Source organism: Oryza glaberrima, chromosome 3 (assembly GCF_000147395.1).
Source record: "Oryza glaberrima chromosome 3, OglaRS2, whole genome shotgun sequence".
NCBI lineage: Eukaryota > Viridiplantae > Streptophyta > Magnoliopsida > Poales > Poaceae > Oryza > Oryza glaberrima.
Genome location: NC_068328.1, coordinates 3,044,695 through 3,061,734, shown reverse-complemented (window position 1 = coordinate 3,061,734; position 17,040 = coordinate 3,044,695). Strand labels below are relative to the sequence as shown.

At 41.0% G+C, this 17,040-nt stretch overlaps 1 protein-coding gene across 9 annotated transcripts; it reads left to right on the top strand.

Annotated features, from left to right (window-relative positions):
* Positions 1-3,240: 3,240 nt before the first annotated feature.
* On the top strand, positions 3,241-16,620 carry LOC127767145 (type I inositol polyphosphate 5-phosphatase 4-like). Of its 9 annotated transcripts, none has more exons than XM_052292382.1 (20): positions 3,241-3,384; positions 6,180-6,264; positions 6,359-6,454; positions 6,546-6,694; positions 9,589-11,132; positions 11,305-11,587; positions 11,672-11,730; positions 12,470-12,628; positions 12,737-12,833; positions 13,054-13,125; positions 13,225-13,312; positions 13,394-13,501; positions 13,604-14,104; positions 14,218-14,353; positions 14,480-14,670; positions 14,769-14,877; positions 15,156-15,304; positions 15,387-15,696; positions 15,778-15,918; positions 16,019-16,620. In XM_052292382.1, the coding sequence occupies exons 8-18, from the start codon at positions 12,593-12,595 to the stop codon at positions 15,631-15,633; spliced, it is 1,734 nt and encodes a 577-aa protein (XP_052148342.1). In that variant the 5' UTR covers positions 3,241-3,384; positions 6,180-6,264; positions 6,359-6,454; positions 6,546-6,694; positions 9,589-11,132; positions 11,305-11,587; positions 11,672-11,730; positions 12,470-12,592; the 3' UTR covers positions 15,634-15,696; positions 15,778-15,918; positions 16,019-16,620. The 9 variants fall into 9 exon arrangements, with proteins under 9 accessions (XP_052148342.1, XP_052148340.1, XP_052148338.1 ...); XM_052292380.1 differs by adding an exon at positions 3,795-3,914 and having other exon boundaries at positions 6,180-6,431; XM_052292378.1 differs by having other exon boundaries at positions 3,795-6,264.
* The last annotated feature ends 420 nt before the right edge of the window (positions 16,621-17,040 follow it).

Genomic DNA, 17,040 nt, shown 5'->3' with positions numbered 1-17,040 from the left:
TAACTATTGTATGAATTGGCTACTAGATTGACTATAGGCGATTTGGAGCTATTAACTATATATTAAACATTATGGAGCGTACTAGAGAAAGGGGAGCCAAGTGATTGTTCTACGCAAGCACAATTTTTGAACACTTAAATGGATATATTTTCTTCAAAAAAAGTATATGAAAGTTGTTTTCATGGTTATATTAATTTATTTTACAAATTCGAAATAATTAGTAATTAATTAATCATAATCTAATAGCTCATCTTATTTTGCGATCTTCTTAATTTTTCTTTTTACCTCTTATCAAAACACACTCTATTACCAAAATTAGTTCACTTTTAATAATTATTACATCAGAGTTTGTAAAAGTAGAGCATAAATAAATATATTGAAATTAGATAAAATAGAGAATGATTGTATTGAGATATTTAAGTGAGGATATTTTTTAATTGATACGTATGGGTGAAAAATTAACATATTTTGCGACCAAGGGAGTACTCAGATTAGAGGCTTTTCGGGTGGTGTGTATCTTTACCATAAGTGACTTAAAAGTAAAGTATAACATGTTATAAAAGTGTGGTCATTAGTAGGTATAATGTGACATGGTTTAAAAAAATTGAGTGAATGACTTATGGGCCCAAAATATAAGAAAATGTGACAAACCTAAGTTGTGACATTGAAAGAAATACCTACCTAAGAATTGTGAAGTAATAAACACCCCCTACCACCGTCTTTTGGTAGCCATAAGTTACAATGTTTGTTTGTACACTTTCTCGATATGTACTCTTTTTTTTTGCGCAAGTTTACTAAACTGCTAAACGATATTTTTCCGAAAGAATTTCTATAGCAAAGATGCTTTATGAAAGGCATTTTAATTTCTTTTTAAAGTTTTTTAAGCTGATACTTAGGTGATTATGATATAATCAGCTAAGGAATTTTATAACCCTCACAAACGGTGATTATGATATAATCAGCTAAGGAGTTTTATAACCCTCACAAACGAACCCAGGTTCATGTGTAGACCATGGATTTTGTTGAGGCATATGCAACTTTTATGTCAAGGGATTGTGTTTGGATAATCAAAACCTTCGATGAGCTAGGGAGTAGTTGGCTGCACAAACCAGATTCCAATAATTCCATCTTGAGTATCATCGTGCTTCATAATTTTTTATTCATCATTAGTGTATAGAATTATTGTTTTTTCCAGGAAAATCAATTAGTTCCATAGTACTAGCTCATGATTTTGCTTGTAGATGAGCATCATCTCCAATTCTTCATCATCGATAATTATACTGAAATAATCAAACCTTCAGTGGATAGGAGTACATGGCTGCTTCGATCCTTTCTACACATTCCAAAATTCTACATTGAACTAACTTTATTATACATTTATTTTTTTTACATTGTATGAACTCTATAATCTTCATATTTCTTGCAGGCCTAATGATGTTGGCCAAGGGCAATTCCTGTAAGCATTTGAATTTCTACTCCTACAAAGTAAATCACAACCAAAAGAGGAGTGATAGTGTACTTACATTAACGATCTTCGCCTGTTCAGTCGAGGTAAGGTCTCAAATCGGAGCCGGAACATTGTCGACCATTTATGCCTGGTTGGTCACAATGGCTTTGACATGCTCCTTCGTCATGTTGTCGAATAAACCTAGACCAACGTTGTCAGAGTTAGTATTCGACGATAGATTCTATTTCGAGTAGTGTCTTTGATGATAACAAACAATGTACCCCAGTTCGATATCCGCGTTGTCCTCATTCCCTATGTACTCGTACACGGGGTAAGCACGAGCATGGAGAAGTTGAATCCGATGATGTGCAAAAGCCTCTACTTTCTCGACAAGTATGGTGTTTGGGCTTGCAATGGCTTGGCTACTCTAGCTTTCCAACCTAGGTTACCGCTAGGTTTGCTAATTGGTGGTCAAGAACGGTAAAGGGTTTACTTACTAATGAGAAGAAAGGGCTAAACTCTTTAATCATCTTGGTCGCTTGGGAATTTTGGAAGCACAGGAACAATTGTGTTTAATGGCGCTACCCCATGCTTGGCCGATGTCCTCTGAGCCATCGCTAATGAGGGCACTCTTTGGTGCCTAGCAGGAGCTGCTAGGCTCCGTGATCTCTTTACTAGGATTGGGCTGCTAATGCACTAGTTTGTGTTTTTTTTCCCTTTGGGTATGCGATATTTTATTGTATCTTTGGTGGGCAGGTGTCGGAGTCTTTCTCTAACACTATAGACCTTTTCTTCTCTATCTTAATGAAATGATACGCAGATCTTCTGTGTGTTCTAAAAAAAGTTATACAAGTAATGTCATCTTCCCCTTTATGCCACATGAATACAGGACATCATATCTACCGTGATCTTATTATTTTGACACAAACTAATTTTATGTAATTTTCCTTTTTTTCCTTGCACCAATCAAAGGAGATTTGGCAAACATGATATACAATATTATATTATGGTCAGTAATTAGCATCTTGCTTCATTGTTCACATAGAGTTTCATATTCAAAATTACTAATTCTTGCAGCAAAGCGCGGGCATCATCTAGTTTCAAGAAGTTACCGAACCCTGCCAGCTACCGAGAACAAACAAGACTAAAGACGAAGATAATATGAAAATAATTGCTACTATAAAAGGCACACAGATAATAGGGTGAGGTTCTGTAACACGATTTCGTCGACACTAGAGAATTTAGAGTATGCATGCGCACGGAGCTAAACTAAACTAAATAAAACCTAAATTGACACGAGGAGATCCCAACAAATATTTCATAATACCTCGAATTCAGATTGAGGCAGTTTTAGGTTTCATACACATTTCATCTGCCTATCCTTGGTAATCATGCCAGCCTTTCCTTTTACAGGTTTGTAGCAGTAAATTTTTCACCGTGCGAGTGAAAGAACAGTATATCAACTCTTTTGCAGGAAGTCAACGGAGCTCAGAGAAACATCTACAGCCTTACAGGTTATGCTCAACTATACTCTCAACATCTCTGTTTTTTTATTTTGAGAAAACGCTCAATTTCTCATGGACACAAACCGTACAGCCAAGGGGCTAGACTGTTCGTGGATGGGCCGAATTTAAGTCCAATTTCACGGTCATTACACGTGGATGGTCCGTAATTGAGGCCCATCCAAGTAAGACCATAGATTGGCCCACGGTATAAGTCCCCGGCCCATTAACTTCTCTCGACTCAGGGCAAAATGGGCGGTAGTGTCAGTCTGGCCCGGCCCAAAAGCGATCGATCCGCGGGAAACTCCCGGCGGCCGGAGGGTTTTACGGCGGCGCCGCGGCGGTTGTTCCTGGAGCGGGGCCGACGCGGCGGCGGTCGAAGCGCGGATTCGGCTGGGGCAACGCGGAGCGGCGGCTCCAGCGAGAGCAGCAGAGGTTTGCCGTAACCTTGGTCCTGTAACTTTTGTTGCTAGTTATTTTGGGGAGAGACGAGGGTAGCGTTCCTGGATTATGAATGCGTAGTGATGCAATTGTTGAACTAGCTGCTTTTGCTTTGTGGCGCGGAGTTGATCGATGGCGAGAAATCGTATTCTGATTTCAGAAACCGTGCTTGGTTGAATCGAAATACTGGGAACGGAAAGTTTGGAGATGCACTTGATGGTGCTAGTGCAGTGGGGGTTTCAACCCTAGGTTCGATGTTCAATTCTACACGCTCACCATTTCTTCTAATTATTTGATAACCAAGTTCCTCCTTGGTTGGTGGGGGTGGGGGGGTGGGGTGTCGAGGTGCTAGTTTAGGTTAACGCCCTCTGATGTATGACTTGATGGTGGCATTGTATGATCAGGTATCTGTCACCTTGAAAGCATAGCCTAATGGGCTTGAACGAGGGTGTGGTGTTATCCTCTCCTGGCTCTGACCCAGGAACCCTACCGAATTGGGGATGGTTTGTTCTCTGGCGACAGAGGTTAGGCAAACTCATTGTCGTGAAAATTTTTGTTGCCTGCTTTGTAATAGGAAAAGGATGAATGGATATACAATGGATATCCAGCACTGTAGTTCTGTTTGGCTGTGAGGTGGCTTTTAAAAGGTATTTTTTTGCATTATATTTTGTATGTAGTTATCTAATAACTCGTGCTTTAGGATTTTACAAATATATTATGTTACATATGGGCATATCGAAAAGGTTCCCTAAAGCCCCCAATGAAAAATGCATGGAGAAACATGACTTGGAGGAGAAACAGTTAAGGCATCACAACCTTACTAATCAGTGGACATAGACATGTAGTATAAGTGTATAATCCTTAATGGTATTGCAGTTGCAGACTTACCATGGTTCAGGATTGTAGGGCCCAATGAGTAACTTGGTGTGGTAGCACAGGGATGAGCCCTCCCCATAGGCATTTTGTTATGGGCTTGTAGGATGTAGATTCTTCCATAGGTGCTGAATACTGGAGTGCGATGGGCAGATGCTTTGCATCAAGCTGCTTGATGCCATTTTTCTTATTTGTTTCTTGCTTTATAGTTTTTTATATGCCTTTTCTGTATAGGGTTGATAATGACATTAGCAGATGCTGGGCCAAAAATGTGTTATCAACTGATCAAGCAATGTTTGAGTATGAACTCCCAGCAACTTTTTGTGTCACTGTGATTTCCTTTTGTTTAGAGAAATTTGGAAGATAAAATGGAATAGAATTGGCTCAGAACTTCACTAGCTAAAGCTATAAATTTTCCTTTCCCAGCATAGAAAAGTTTGTACTGCTATTGATCGAGGATACTTGATGAACAGCAAGACTAAAGGCCAAAACCATAATAACAAAGAATAATACCTGGACGACCTTTCTGCGAGCTATACATGCTCTCGGCTTCAGTGGGTTGTCAATGAGTGACTGAATGATACTGCCACTCTTAGGGGTTTGCATTTTATAAAATACATGATAATTGCTCATTTGCTCAGTGGGAGCTTTCGTCATGCCAAAATATGTTTATCAAAGGAAGCTGCACCAGTCAACCTGTAATTGATTAAAATATCTTCAACAGGCTGCTCCATTTAGTCTCCCCTTAAAGACTCAGGAATTTCATTTGTTAGACTGATCACTGGGCTATCATTTTTATTTTTTTGGGGGAACTTTTACATTTTATTGAGCAAGATATTATTGGTCTTGGTCTTATCCCTCACACCAAGTGAGGAACATGCGCTACAGAGAGTTTTGATATCATTGCATTCATCATGCTTAGGTGTGGTAAGCTGAAATACTGAGTTGCCATGTACTCTCTTTTTTTTTTTTTACCAGATCCCTGTCTCTTCAACTACATGACCATACTCTCCATATTGGTCTTTTATCCGGATATTGCCCCTTTTTATCACTTCAATTCTCAAACTCCAAATTGGTCTTTTATCCGGATATTGCCCCTTTTTATCACTTCAATTCTCAAAAAAGTGTGTTCATGGCCATGCATGCAGATATTGCATCTAAAATGCTTGCTGTCATCATATATCAGTGAATAGTTTGTCTTCATGCTAATACCAGATCATGGTTCATATTGTTCTGTAATGGGGGATATATTACTGTGTAACAAAAGTTCACTGTTCAGAAAGTTTATTTGTTTAAGTACAAGCTCAGGTCAATTATTGCCCATTTGTCTCATCGATCGCTTGGCTATTTCTTTATGTATGGTCATTCGTATCCACAGAGTTCTCGACAGCTGACACCTTCTATCAGCACTGATTCTTGACTCATATGTGTTTCACAAGTCATAGAATATATTGACATATACTTCTTCTTTTTTTCGAACGGCCAAACAGATTAATTGGCATTATATTAATAGAAAGGGTTTAAGTACACAGCCGAAGGCTGAAAGAAAAGGAAAAACTGTATACTTTTGTTTCATCTTTGAATTATGAGCACATTTTTATGCATATGGCACACTCTGCTTGTTATGTACCATACACTGTCAGTTCAATCTCACTTTTGCTGTCCGAAATTCTGATGTGAAGAACAACTTTGATCCTATGATGGACCAGAAGAATATAGTCTTTGCTCAGTGCATAGAAAAAGCTTCAAAGAAATGGTCCTCCAGTACAAAATAACTAGCTCAATCTTAAAATCCTTGGTCATGCTCATGCACTCATGCTTTATTGTACTGGTCCTGCCAAGTATGCAGGCATTTTTGTTGTAACCTGGTTTACTCATTTCTGGTTTCTGCCGAACTTGATGCTGGACAATGGCAGAAGCTGATGATGCCTGGATAGAAATTCTCTTGAGGCTGCTGGGAACTACTCTTGGATTTATTCAGCTCCTACAACTATCAATAATGTACTCTATTTCTAGACCTGGAATGATATTATTTTACTGTGAAATGGAAAATGACAGAACCCATTTATAGCTGCTCCCCTTGCTACACATTTAGAGATCAATCTTGCCTCTCACTTCATCTTCAAGTCTTTCATATTGGCTGCTGCAATTCAGACGCAGGACTTCTGGTCAGTTGTCCATGCTATAACTGGTGAAGTTTGTTACCATTCTACTATACATGTGGGCTCGATGTGTATCACGCGACATATGTAACTAGTCCTTGTATACATTGCTGGTTGCAGGATTGGTTTTCGCCTTTAAGCTGGAGCGTGGCACTGGCAGCTTGTGGTTTCAGAAGTTGCATGGACCACTTGAGACGTTTTTGTTGGAAGCTTCAGAGATGGCGAGCATCCAACCCTCGCGTGGCTGTACGTGCTCAGGGGCACTGTAGGTGAGGAAATACTGTCGCCTTGCTACTAACTCTGTTCTGACTCCTCCGCTCTTAAATAAAAACTCTGTCCTGACTCTGCAGCTTGTGTTTTTATCTCGCATTGCATTGCTGCAACTTGATTCTGTGCTTGGAAACCTGTTTGATTGTATATGCATTTTGTGTGGCACAACAACCTTCTTTTTTGCTTTTGCTGGGTAATTTGTTCTGTATTCGATGTTATTAAGCATAGTGCTAACTACCAGTAGTACTCTAGTAGGGTCCTCAAGGATGCTGGTTAAATGCTACTCCTATACACTGGCCGTGAAACATTTAGCACCAGTTTATAGAGACCACATGCTTGTCACCTCATTGTTTTTGTGTGAGATCATTAGTTGCTGGAAAAACGCCATACTCTCTTCGAAAATATAGCAATATTATGAATATGGACATATGGTGTTCTATCTCGTATAGGTTACTAATATTTTAGAACGGATGGAGTATAAGAGCAAGTTTAATAGTATAGCTCACTACTAGCTCCAATTCATTTATAGCCGATCTAAAAGCCAATTCATACAATAGTTGCTTACTATACTATTGATATATGGTCCCACCTGTCATATAAACATTGCATCTTGGAGTCCGTACTGCAGCTGGCTACAGATCTGTAGTCCGCTGATCTTCTCTCTTATCTTTTATGTCATTAAAATATGTTTATAGCTGACTAATAGTCTGCTATTGTACCTGCTCTAAGTGTAGCTGGCTCCATATTTGGAGAATTTATGGTACGGCATCTCCTAGGATATAACAGAAGATTGAAGATGTACAAAGAAATTACAGTTTTATCTTCTTTTTTCTTTGGTGTAATGGGGGGTGACGGGAGTATTGTAAAGGCGGATATGTACGCTGCACGTACGTAGCCTTTGGGCTTTGATGGGCATGCTCGTGTCGCCACGAGCTGTGGGCCATATTCCAAGGTTTTGTCAATGATGGTCACTTGATGCGTTTATCAAGGCTGGGGCCCATCTGGAGAAGAGGAGCTTTTGACAGCAAACAAAAATGGTGGATGCAGAGCTGCAGGCTGCAGGGACGGAGAGAGAGAGAGAGAGAGAGAGAGAGAGAGAGGCGTGGGAGTGGGACAAAAGGGTGGAATGGCTGCAGAGAGATTGAGAGAGCGTTGTATAAACTGTAAAGAGGAAGACAGAGAAAGAGAGGAGAGAGAGAGAGATACTACTATGCATTATCTAGGGTTCGATACGATGGAGTATTTGACTTGTCCTCCGTGTACAATAACATCCCTATCAATAGAGGCTTTCAGGCAAAATGGCACGAGGGGAAGAGGGATGCAGCATGTATGATTCTCACTTCTCAGAGTATGGTGATAGTAAGAGTCTAATGGCAATCTGGCATAGCAAAGGTTATTTAGTTATAGAAGAGTTCCCACACACACTTGCTGCTCTATGATTTTCTTGCTCTACATTCATAGTTCATGCCTTGACCTTCGGTGTTGGCCCTGTTACCGTTAAGAGGGAAGGGAAGAGAGAGAAGGCAGGCGGCTGCAAAGCTGAAAAGCTAAAGACAAAGAAGGACACTTTGGCCAAAGCATGAAGCATATAGATCCTGTTTTGACTGCCTTCACAGTCTGTATGGACTATGGACGCCTTGCCATCTCTTCATTTCGGTTTCAGCAATTAGTTACCCTATGGAGTTTAGATCAGTACTTAGTAGTGGTACTTAGTTTCTAACTTAATTAAGTTCTGCTATGTGCTTAGGATTTCATGGTCCTACTTGTACTTTACCATTTTTTGCTGGTTTCATATATCCTTCTTGTGGCCTGATTTGTACTTTGCATGCATCTGATATATTTTCTTTTGATATGGCCCACACTACAGTTTATCAGGCATAAAGTTATTGTCTGTGCAAGTACTAGGCACTAGCTTAGTATGTGTTTAGTTTAACATTTCTAAGTATGTTAAAATCATATAAGCGTCCCAAAGATACATTTCCATCTGATGCAGCTCTCTCAAAATGATTCTGGAAACTGTGATGAGAGCACGAATCTTTACAGAGTAGTGCCCATTTTCTTAACAAGTAGATGCCTCGACTATCAGGAAGGCACACACAGGGATGCCCTTTTTTGGAGATTTGGGGAGAGCATGCATGTCCAAGATGGCCTTTATAGCTAATCTAGACCCTGAAACCTGCTTTGCCCTGCCATTAGCCTGACAGATTTATTTTATGAAGCCAATCATTCCAGGCTTAATTCCCCTTGTGATCATCTAACTAGAGTAACACAAGTGCTCTCTTGTGTTACTTCAAGGTTGAACACAAGGCTCTATGAGGTTTTCAAACATTATTATTGTGTTGAGTGGGTCCACCAACCAGTGAAACAGCCTTCAGGATAGTAGTATTTCCTCATGCCATATTCTTGGTCAAGTATGCTCTCAATTCAAGAAGATTGGCCTTGTCTTGGGGGAGGGAGCAAATAGGCATGACAACTAGCCAAGGATGTACTTTTTGATTTACTACTAAACCTAGGCACAAGTCTAATCTCAAAGATTGAGCCAGTCTTGCTGTTACTATTTTCACTAGCGATCATTCTGAAGCTAACCATCTTTCTCACCCGCTCGTGCAACCTCTTCTATGAAGATGGGTCCCAAGAGCTAAATTTGCCATGCCTGCCTAGTAGGATCAGCTTATCATACAGTGGCATTGGTATATACTGCTCCACTGTACATATATTTTACTATTACTACCTTGTACATATGAATCTAGCGTGTGCACAATTGTTTAAGGCAAAGTGTGTAGCTTGGCCATGATTGGGGCACTAGTGCAGTATCTGTATTGATAGTATGTTATTTAGTCATGATCAACATGAACTTGGTACAGGGATCGATAACAAATCTGCTACTATTCAGGATTACTTTCTCTGAGCTGCCATGCATCCGTGGGAATTTTTGGGATAAACTAAGCAGAAAGGATGGGGCTTTGCACGACTTTTGACGGAGATAACCCCGGTCGTGATCTCTTGGTTCCAGGATTATGATGCTAATTGTTAATTATTGGCTGTGGCTTCAGAGTTCAGACGGATTGGCCAGTTCTGGCAAGAATGCTTACATTCTCTCCTGCCATCTGAGCAAATGATCATTGGAAATCGACTTCACGTGATTGGCATACAGGTTTTATTACTCTCTCTCCCTCTCCCCCCTAACCTAACACCTGTCCTCATGGTGTGATCTTCTTTCCGACTGATTCTGATGTTTCAACTCGTGGAATATGCACATGGAAAAATTCTCCAAAAAATGCTGGATCGTTAATTCTGGATATATCATGACTCTAAATAAAAATATTACATGTGCCCCGAGATACAAGCGTAGCCAAAATCCCTTATATTTTTGGATGAATGTAGTATATATTTCCTACATGAACTACTAACAGAAACGAGCAGGTGGGAACTGGACTTATTAAGTTCAGCACGTACCAGGCTCAATCAATTATTACTGCTCACTGCCAATAAAGTGTACGTTCGTCCGTTAATCTACTTCTAAAAGAAAATTTCAATGCGATATTAACTGCAGAAATTTTACTGCACGGAAACCATTTTATGACAAGTGATGACTGCTTTGGCAGTGGACGGAGAAAGAACCCAGATGAATTAGACCATAACTACGGGGCAACAACCGAACCTGGCCAGTCAAAAATGTCATCAGAGGAATCGACCTGCCTGTTGTTTATTACAACCTGTGTCTGTTTTATTGCTGGGATCAGCTATTATTTCCATGTCTGTACTGAGATCTCACGGTCCGTTCGTGTCCTTTTGGTATAGGCTGCAGCTGACTTGTTTAGTACCCAGAAAGGTGGTATGAGCGTACCACGAGCATAAAAACAATCTAGAAATAAAAGTCACCAGATAATGACAGATAGTAACACTCTAGTCTATAGTGGTACTAGCATTTCTGCAGTAGGAGAGAAAGGGGAGTTTGCAGCATTAGGTGTGGTGATTTTTGCAGATAGAGGGTGTATTTTATTCAGTCAGTCAGGTAGTCTCCCTGGTTTTAAAGAAAGGAGGGCCGTATCAGAAAAGAAACTAATGGCATATCTCTTTTTTCTCTCTTTTGCCAAGAACTATGTTCTTGAACACATCAAAAGCAACCAAGGAAAATAAAAGGAGTAGCTAGTATGGGGGAAATAGAAGATGGTATTGCTTGTTGGACTGAAGGTGCAGGGTGCAGAAACCCAATGGAAAATCTAGGAGGTAGAAGTGGGAACCAATGTGCAATCTCTTGCATCCAGATTCCAGCATCGCCTTCGAAAGGCATGCTTGGCGTGCCCAAGTACACACACGACAAGAGTCCCCTCCTCCCAACATCTCTGAAACTGTCAGCTACTCAGCTCCACTCCTAGTAGCCCTCCTGGTGAACTGCACTTGCCAATTGTCATATCTGATGAACTGTGCATTGAGGTAACAACTTCAATTGCCTTTCTCTCCTCTCTCTCTCGTAGGACTAATTAGATAATGAGTATTAATTGTGTAATCAAGGATACATTAGCAGTAGCATATCTGCTTTAATTTTATAACTATAGCTAGGAACAGTACTAGTACTAATTCAATTGCAATGTCTTTTTCCATGCAGAAAGGTGTGCATTCCAGCTCAGATTACATACATTCTCTTCGCCGTACAAGAGCACAAAATCTAGCAGCAGCCGAAGAGGCAACGACCAGTCCACCACATTGGAATCGAACACTCCTAGAGCCACTGGTCTCCTCCTCTCCGATTTGGAGTACCAAAGCTTGTCAAAAGAAAGGAACAAGAGCAGGGAAAAAAAGAGCATGAAAGGGACAAAGAAAAACAAACAAATTAGGGGCCGTAGCATATCGGCACCCAGCCCAAAAACGCAAGAAAAACGTCTTGGAAGGTAAAAAAGTGAGATCTCTCTGAACAAGTGAAACGCCCTCTCCTTCCTGACTTTATTTTTTTTTTCCTTTGGTTCTTCCACCAGCTTCTTTATCTGCTGCCTGAGTGGCCAATGGGAGTGAAGGATCAAAGGAACAACAACAGGTCAGTAGTAGTAGTAGTACACTGTTGCAAAGGTGTGCCAACATAATATAGTACACTCCTATATAAATGAAGCTGGACTCAAGTTCAGATGCCAGTAAACTGATAATATCCTGAAATTTTGAGTTCTGTTTATACACACATCCTCTAAAACTTCAAGTTTTTTTTTTTTAAAAAAAAATCTAGTACTTTGCAGTAGGAGCTATACATTGCACGGAATACCATGTGTTGAGTAGTAGTAGCCCTTCACAAATTCACATGCATAAATACCGCAGTGCTTCTTCCTCCCAAGGGTACTGTGTCTGCCTGTCTCTGTTGTTTGCCCTTCTTCCATTTGCGCTCCTTCTCTTGGTTTTGCAAGAGCAACGAAAAGCAGAGACTGACCATCCTAAGATTCCTCTACACTTTATTCTCTCCCATCCTCACACGTATTTCATTTCACCTCCATAGACTGAGGTTTTTGAAGGAGAGAGACCTCCCTTTCAGTCTTTCACTCGTGCTGCTGGCTCAGCTCAGCTCAGCTCAGGGCCTCTTCCTCCAAGAAGCTGAAGGCTAGTAGTAGCATCACATTTGTTCTCCTCCCTTTGCTTCAGAAGCCAGCTAGAACATTAGTGTTACCAGCCTCTTTCCTCCAAAGAGAATCCAGATTTTGTTCTCATTCTCAATCCTCCTCATCTTCTTTCTCTCTCTGTGTGTGTCTCTCTTCATCCTCTTTCCATCAAATCACAATCTTTGTTTATAGAGAAACAAACAGTGGCCAGCCTCATTGTCTTCTAGCTCTTCTTGGCCCCTACCTGCCATCAAACTGCCCATTTCGCTGCAACCAACAGTTTGTTTGGCTGCATGAGTGTTCCCCTGAGAAACAATGAGAGATGGCAGCAACACCACCAAGAAGAGCAAGGTACATCTTCATTCTTGGTCTCTTCCTGAGCCTCTTCATTGTGATTGTAAATGCCGTGTTTTCTGATTCTTAAATGTGGCGTTTCTTGATGTTTGTCACAACCTGTAGCTGTCATGGTCCAAGAGCTTAGTGAGGAAGTGGTTCAACATCAGGAGCAAAGCCCATGATTTCCATGCTGATGATGTAGCTGCAATTGGGAGGAGAGGTGCGCATGCGTTTGGGTTTGCGAGTGTGTGTTTTTTGCGTCTGTGACCCTGTTTGCTCCAACAGTCAGCTCGCCATGTCTCTCTTTCAGTCTTTCTTTGCCCTGTTTCTATCAACTCTCTTTTGCCACTTGTGGAAAGCACTATGGTTTCCTGGTTTTCCAATATATTTTTTTACAGTTTGTTAGTACACATTGATCAGGCAATCTGTTCTGATTGCAGGAGGTGATGATGAATGGAGGGGAAGCAGCTTCACCCGGAGGGAACCAAGCACAGTCAAGAAGAGCAAAACAGGTTAGCAAACTACAAAAGACTGAACAGTTTCGTGTTTTTTTCGTCTTGATTGTGCCATTTCTCATTGCATTCGCCACTGCCGTGAAATGGTTTGCTCAGAGAGGTCGTCGAGGAGGAGCCATGAGCGGTCGAGGCGCGGCAAGATCGACCTCGACGCCGCTGAGGCCACCGTAACATTAGACTATAAGTAAGCCTCTGCACTCGCAATGTTGGTGACACCCAATTCTTCCCACATTTGGGCTGCGCGTGATCCCTCTTGTTCTTGAAGTAGGATCTTTGTTGCCACATGGAATGTAGGTGGCCGATCACCCCCAAACACCATGAGCCTCGAGGACTGGCTCCATGCTGCACCTCCTGCTGACATCTACGTCCTTGGGTACTTGTTCTTGTTTCATCTCGCATATCTGAATTCGTGTCAGATATCACAACTCTGTTGGTTCGATTTCAGTGATAATTTTGATGTTGTCATTTTGTTCAGGTTTCAAGAGATCGTCCCATTGAATGCTGGGAACGTTCTTGGGACAGAGGACAATGGCCCGGCAAGGAGGTGGGTGTCACTGGTCAGAAGAACTCTGAACAACTTGCCGGGTACTAGTGGCAATGGTAGCTTTCGGACGCCATCTCCGGCGCCTGATCCTGTGGTGGAGATGGATGATGACTTTGAGGGATTGTCATCGAGGCAGAACAATGCGTCCTTCTTCCACCGCCGGTCATTCCAGGCCGGACTTAGCCGGAGCTTGAGGATGGAGGGTGACATTCTTGCACCCCAGCCTAGGCTGGAACGGCGGTACAGCGTCTGCGATCGAGCTATCTATGGCCGTCGGCCTAGCGACTACGAGGCCACCTGCCGGTGGGGTGGCTCATCGGACGATGAGAACAACACTGGTGAATCGCCAAGTACAGTTTATTCACCAATGTCGTATGGATACGGTAATCCGTCATCTCTGGAAGAAAGCCATAGACCGGCTGGTCATACTAGGTAATTTTCAAGCATTAATTTTGTATTCCTCTTTCATGAAATTCAGAGGCCCATTTTGGTTTCGCTTCAAACAAAAAAAATGTGGCTCATGTTATTGTTAATATGGTGTCCAGATATTGCCTAGTTGCAAGCAAGCAAATGGTAGGATTGTTTCTGATGATTTGGGCCCGGAAAGACATAAGGGATGACATTAGAAATCTGAAGGTTTCTTGTGTTGGGAGAGGATTGATGGGCTACCTTGGAAATAAGGTAATTCAGAGTTTCCCAATGTAGTATAGCAAGTGTGATTTTTGACTATTTACCTTGTATGGCTTGATTGCAACCAAGAAACTCTTCTTAGCTTAGGTATTCAACGGTAAAGGATTTGTTTTCCAGGGTTCGATTTCGATTAGCATGTCATTGCACCAAACAAGCTTCTGCTTCGTCTGCAGCCACCTGACATCAGGACAGAAGGATGGTGATGAGATGAGGAGGAATTCAGATGTATTGGAAATCCTTAGAAAGACCAGGTTTCCAATGGTTTATGGACAGTATGAGCGTTCACCAGAAACTATCTTAGAGCATGAGTAAGCAACGAACCTTGGCACTTAGCACAGGCTCTTAAAGCTTGTTCCATATTCATGTGTTATAATTTTGGGGCCTCTTCTTCTGCCTTTTATTTCAGACGAATCATCTGGCTTGGGGACCTAAATTACAGAATCGCGCTTTCCTACCGATCGGTGAAGGCCCTCGTGGAGATGCGCAATTGGAAAGCATTGCTGGAGAAAGATCAGGTGAGGGTTTGTAAACCTTCTTGAGTACAGTATCGGAATGAGTGTGTATGTAGCGTTGAACCCCTAGAAAGCAGTAAAATTCTTGTGCCACAGGCAATCAGGTGCTTTCTGTCTTGTCATTCTTTTACTTTATCATGTTACTAGATTTCTGATGGCTTGGCAAAAAGCTGGGGAGCTGTTGTTTTGAGTTTGAAAAGAAAAGGACATAATGTTTTCATTATAAAATTGATTCTGAAATAATGTATGATCTGAAATATCGAAAAACTTGACACTTTCAGTTAAGGATTGAGCAAAGAGGTGGGCGAGTATTCGTTGGGTGGAACGAGGGGAAAATATACTTCCCGCCAACATACAAATACTCGAATAATTCCGACAAGTACGCTGGGGATGACATGAACCAGAAGGAAAAGAAGAGAACGCCTGCATGGTATTTTGATTAGACACTATTGGTTCCAGAATTTTTGCTGGATTTTGTACAGTAATAGTAAATTTAATGATTTTTTGTGCAGGTGTGATCGTATTTTATGGTATGGAAGGGGCCTTAGTCAACTGTCATATGTTCGAGGTGAATCTCGCTTTTCAGATCATAGACCGGTCTACAGTGTCTTCAGTGCAGAAGTAGAATCAATCAATCATAGTAGAATCCAGAAGATGAGTTGTTCAAGTTCACAACTGGACATTGAGGAATTGCTGCCCTACTCATATGGATATACTGATATTAATCCATATGGATACACTGACCTGAATTTCTACTGAAAGTATTTAAGAACTTTGATTGGCATCCTCTGAATGTTTACTCCTGCAGCTATTGATGAAGTGGTATGATTGGGAGAGTGATCTTAGTTCTAAACTGAAATGTCCGTGTTCCATAGATACTAATCCAATAATTTCCAATGGCAGGCTGCATTGTTGATGGAGATCAGAGGACCAAGTGAACAGGTTCACATTGAATGTAGCAAAATCCCAGAACAGCACATTGCACATCTTCAGAAGTTCACCAAGCATTTGAATAGTTCGCAAGATCGATTCATTGTGACAAAGGTACTTGTGTGATCAATCTCATGCCAAAATATCTACATGACATTTTTGGTGAAGGAGAGTTGTAACAAGCAATTTTGTCATGTTCCTCTCTTTTGTGCAGCCAAGGTATGGACCATGTTTCACTGAACCCTGAACAAAGTTAAATAGATGCTGCAACTAGTGGGGATGGTGTGACTCAAATTATGAAACTGACTCCAAAGAGAATAAGGAACCGAGATGACCACTTACACAGCAAAAGGAGAGGAACAACGGCAGATAGGACGATCACTCAATCATAAGTACAGCAGACTTTGGCCACCAACAGCAAAGATACTACTGAGTACTGACAACAACGGCAAGCGTCCACCAGAATTTTCATCTGTACATTGTAGTGCAGTTATTTTTTCTTCTCTTTTTTCTCCTTTTTATTCCCTGGTTTTGGACTGTAACGAACAAGTAGAAACCATTTGCAGTTTTGCACAGTGCATTGCACTTCTCTGTGTGGGTATTTTAAAGCTGTAAGAAAGGGCTATGAATGCCTGCATTGTCCATATCATTTCCATGGATGGAAAAAGGATGTATAGGCTATCATTGTCATGTTTTTGTTTTCATGAGCATTGTCTGATCAATTGAGCTGACAAAAAGGCTACCAGTCACATACATTTTCACCAGCCTTCATTCACTCTACAGGGCAAAATGTGTTATACTACTACTACTCTATTCCTTTTGCATCCTTCCCACTGTTCTCATGGCTGGAGCTGAGAATAAAAAGGCAAGAAATGTGTTGTTGGGATCTGCAGAGACAGTGTGGACTCTATCGTCCGTCCTTACTCCCTCCGTATGACAGTATAAGCGATTTTAATTTTTTAATTGCAACGTTTGACCACTCGTCTTATTTAATTTTTTTTTGCAAATATAAAAAACAAAAAGTTGTGCTTAAAATACTGTAGATAATAAAGTAAGTCACAAATAAAATAAATAATAATTTTAAAAAAAATTGAATAAGACGAATGGTCAAACGTTGCAAGCAAAAACTCAAAATCCCTTGTATTATGGGACAGAGGGAGTAACTTCTAGCTACTAATGGAGATATAGCATATATAGATTTTCGTAGCCATCATAGTCAGAAGTTGTTTTTTTTTT

What these genes read in the sequence shown, in the direction of transcription:
- LOC127767145 (XM_052292382.1), top strand. Translation starts at nt 12,593, where the DNA reads ATGAGAGATGGCAGCAACACCACCAAGAAGAGCAAG. An exon ending in AGTCAAGAAGAGCAAAACAG is followed by an intron (nt 13,126 to 13,224) that starts GTTAGCAAACTA and finishes TGGTTTGCTCAG; the next exon opens with AGAGGTCGTCGAGGAGGAGC. An exon ending in CATTGCTGGAGAAAGATCAG is followed by an intron (nt 14,878 to 15,155) that starts GTGAGGGTTTGT and finishes TGACACTTTCAG; the next exon opens with TTAAGGATTGAGCAAAGAGG.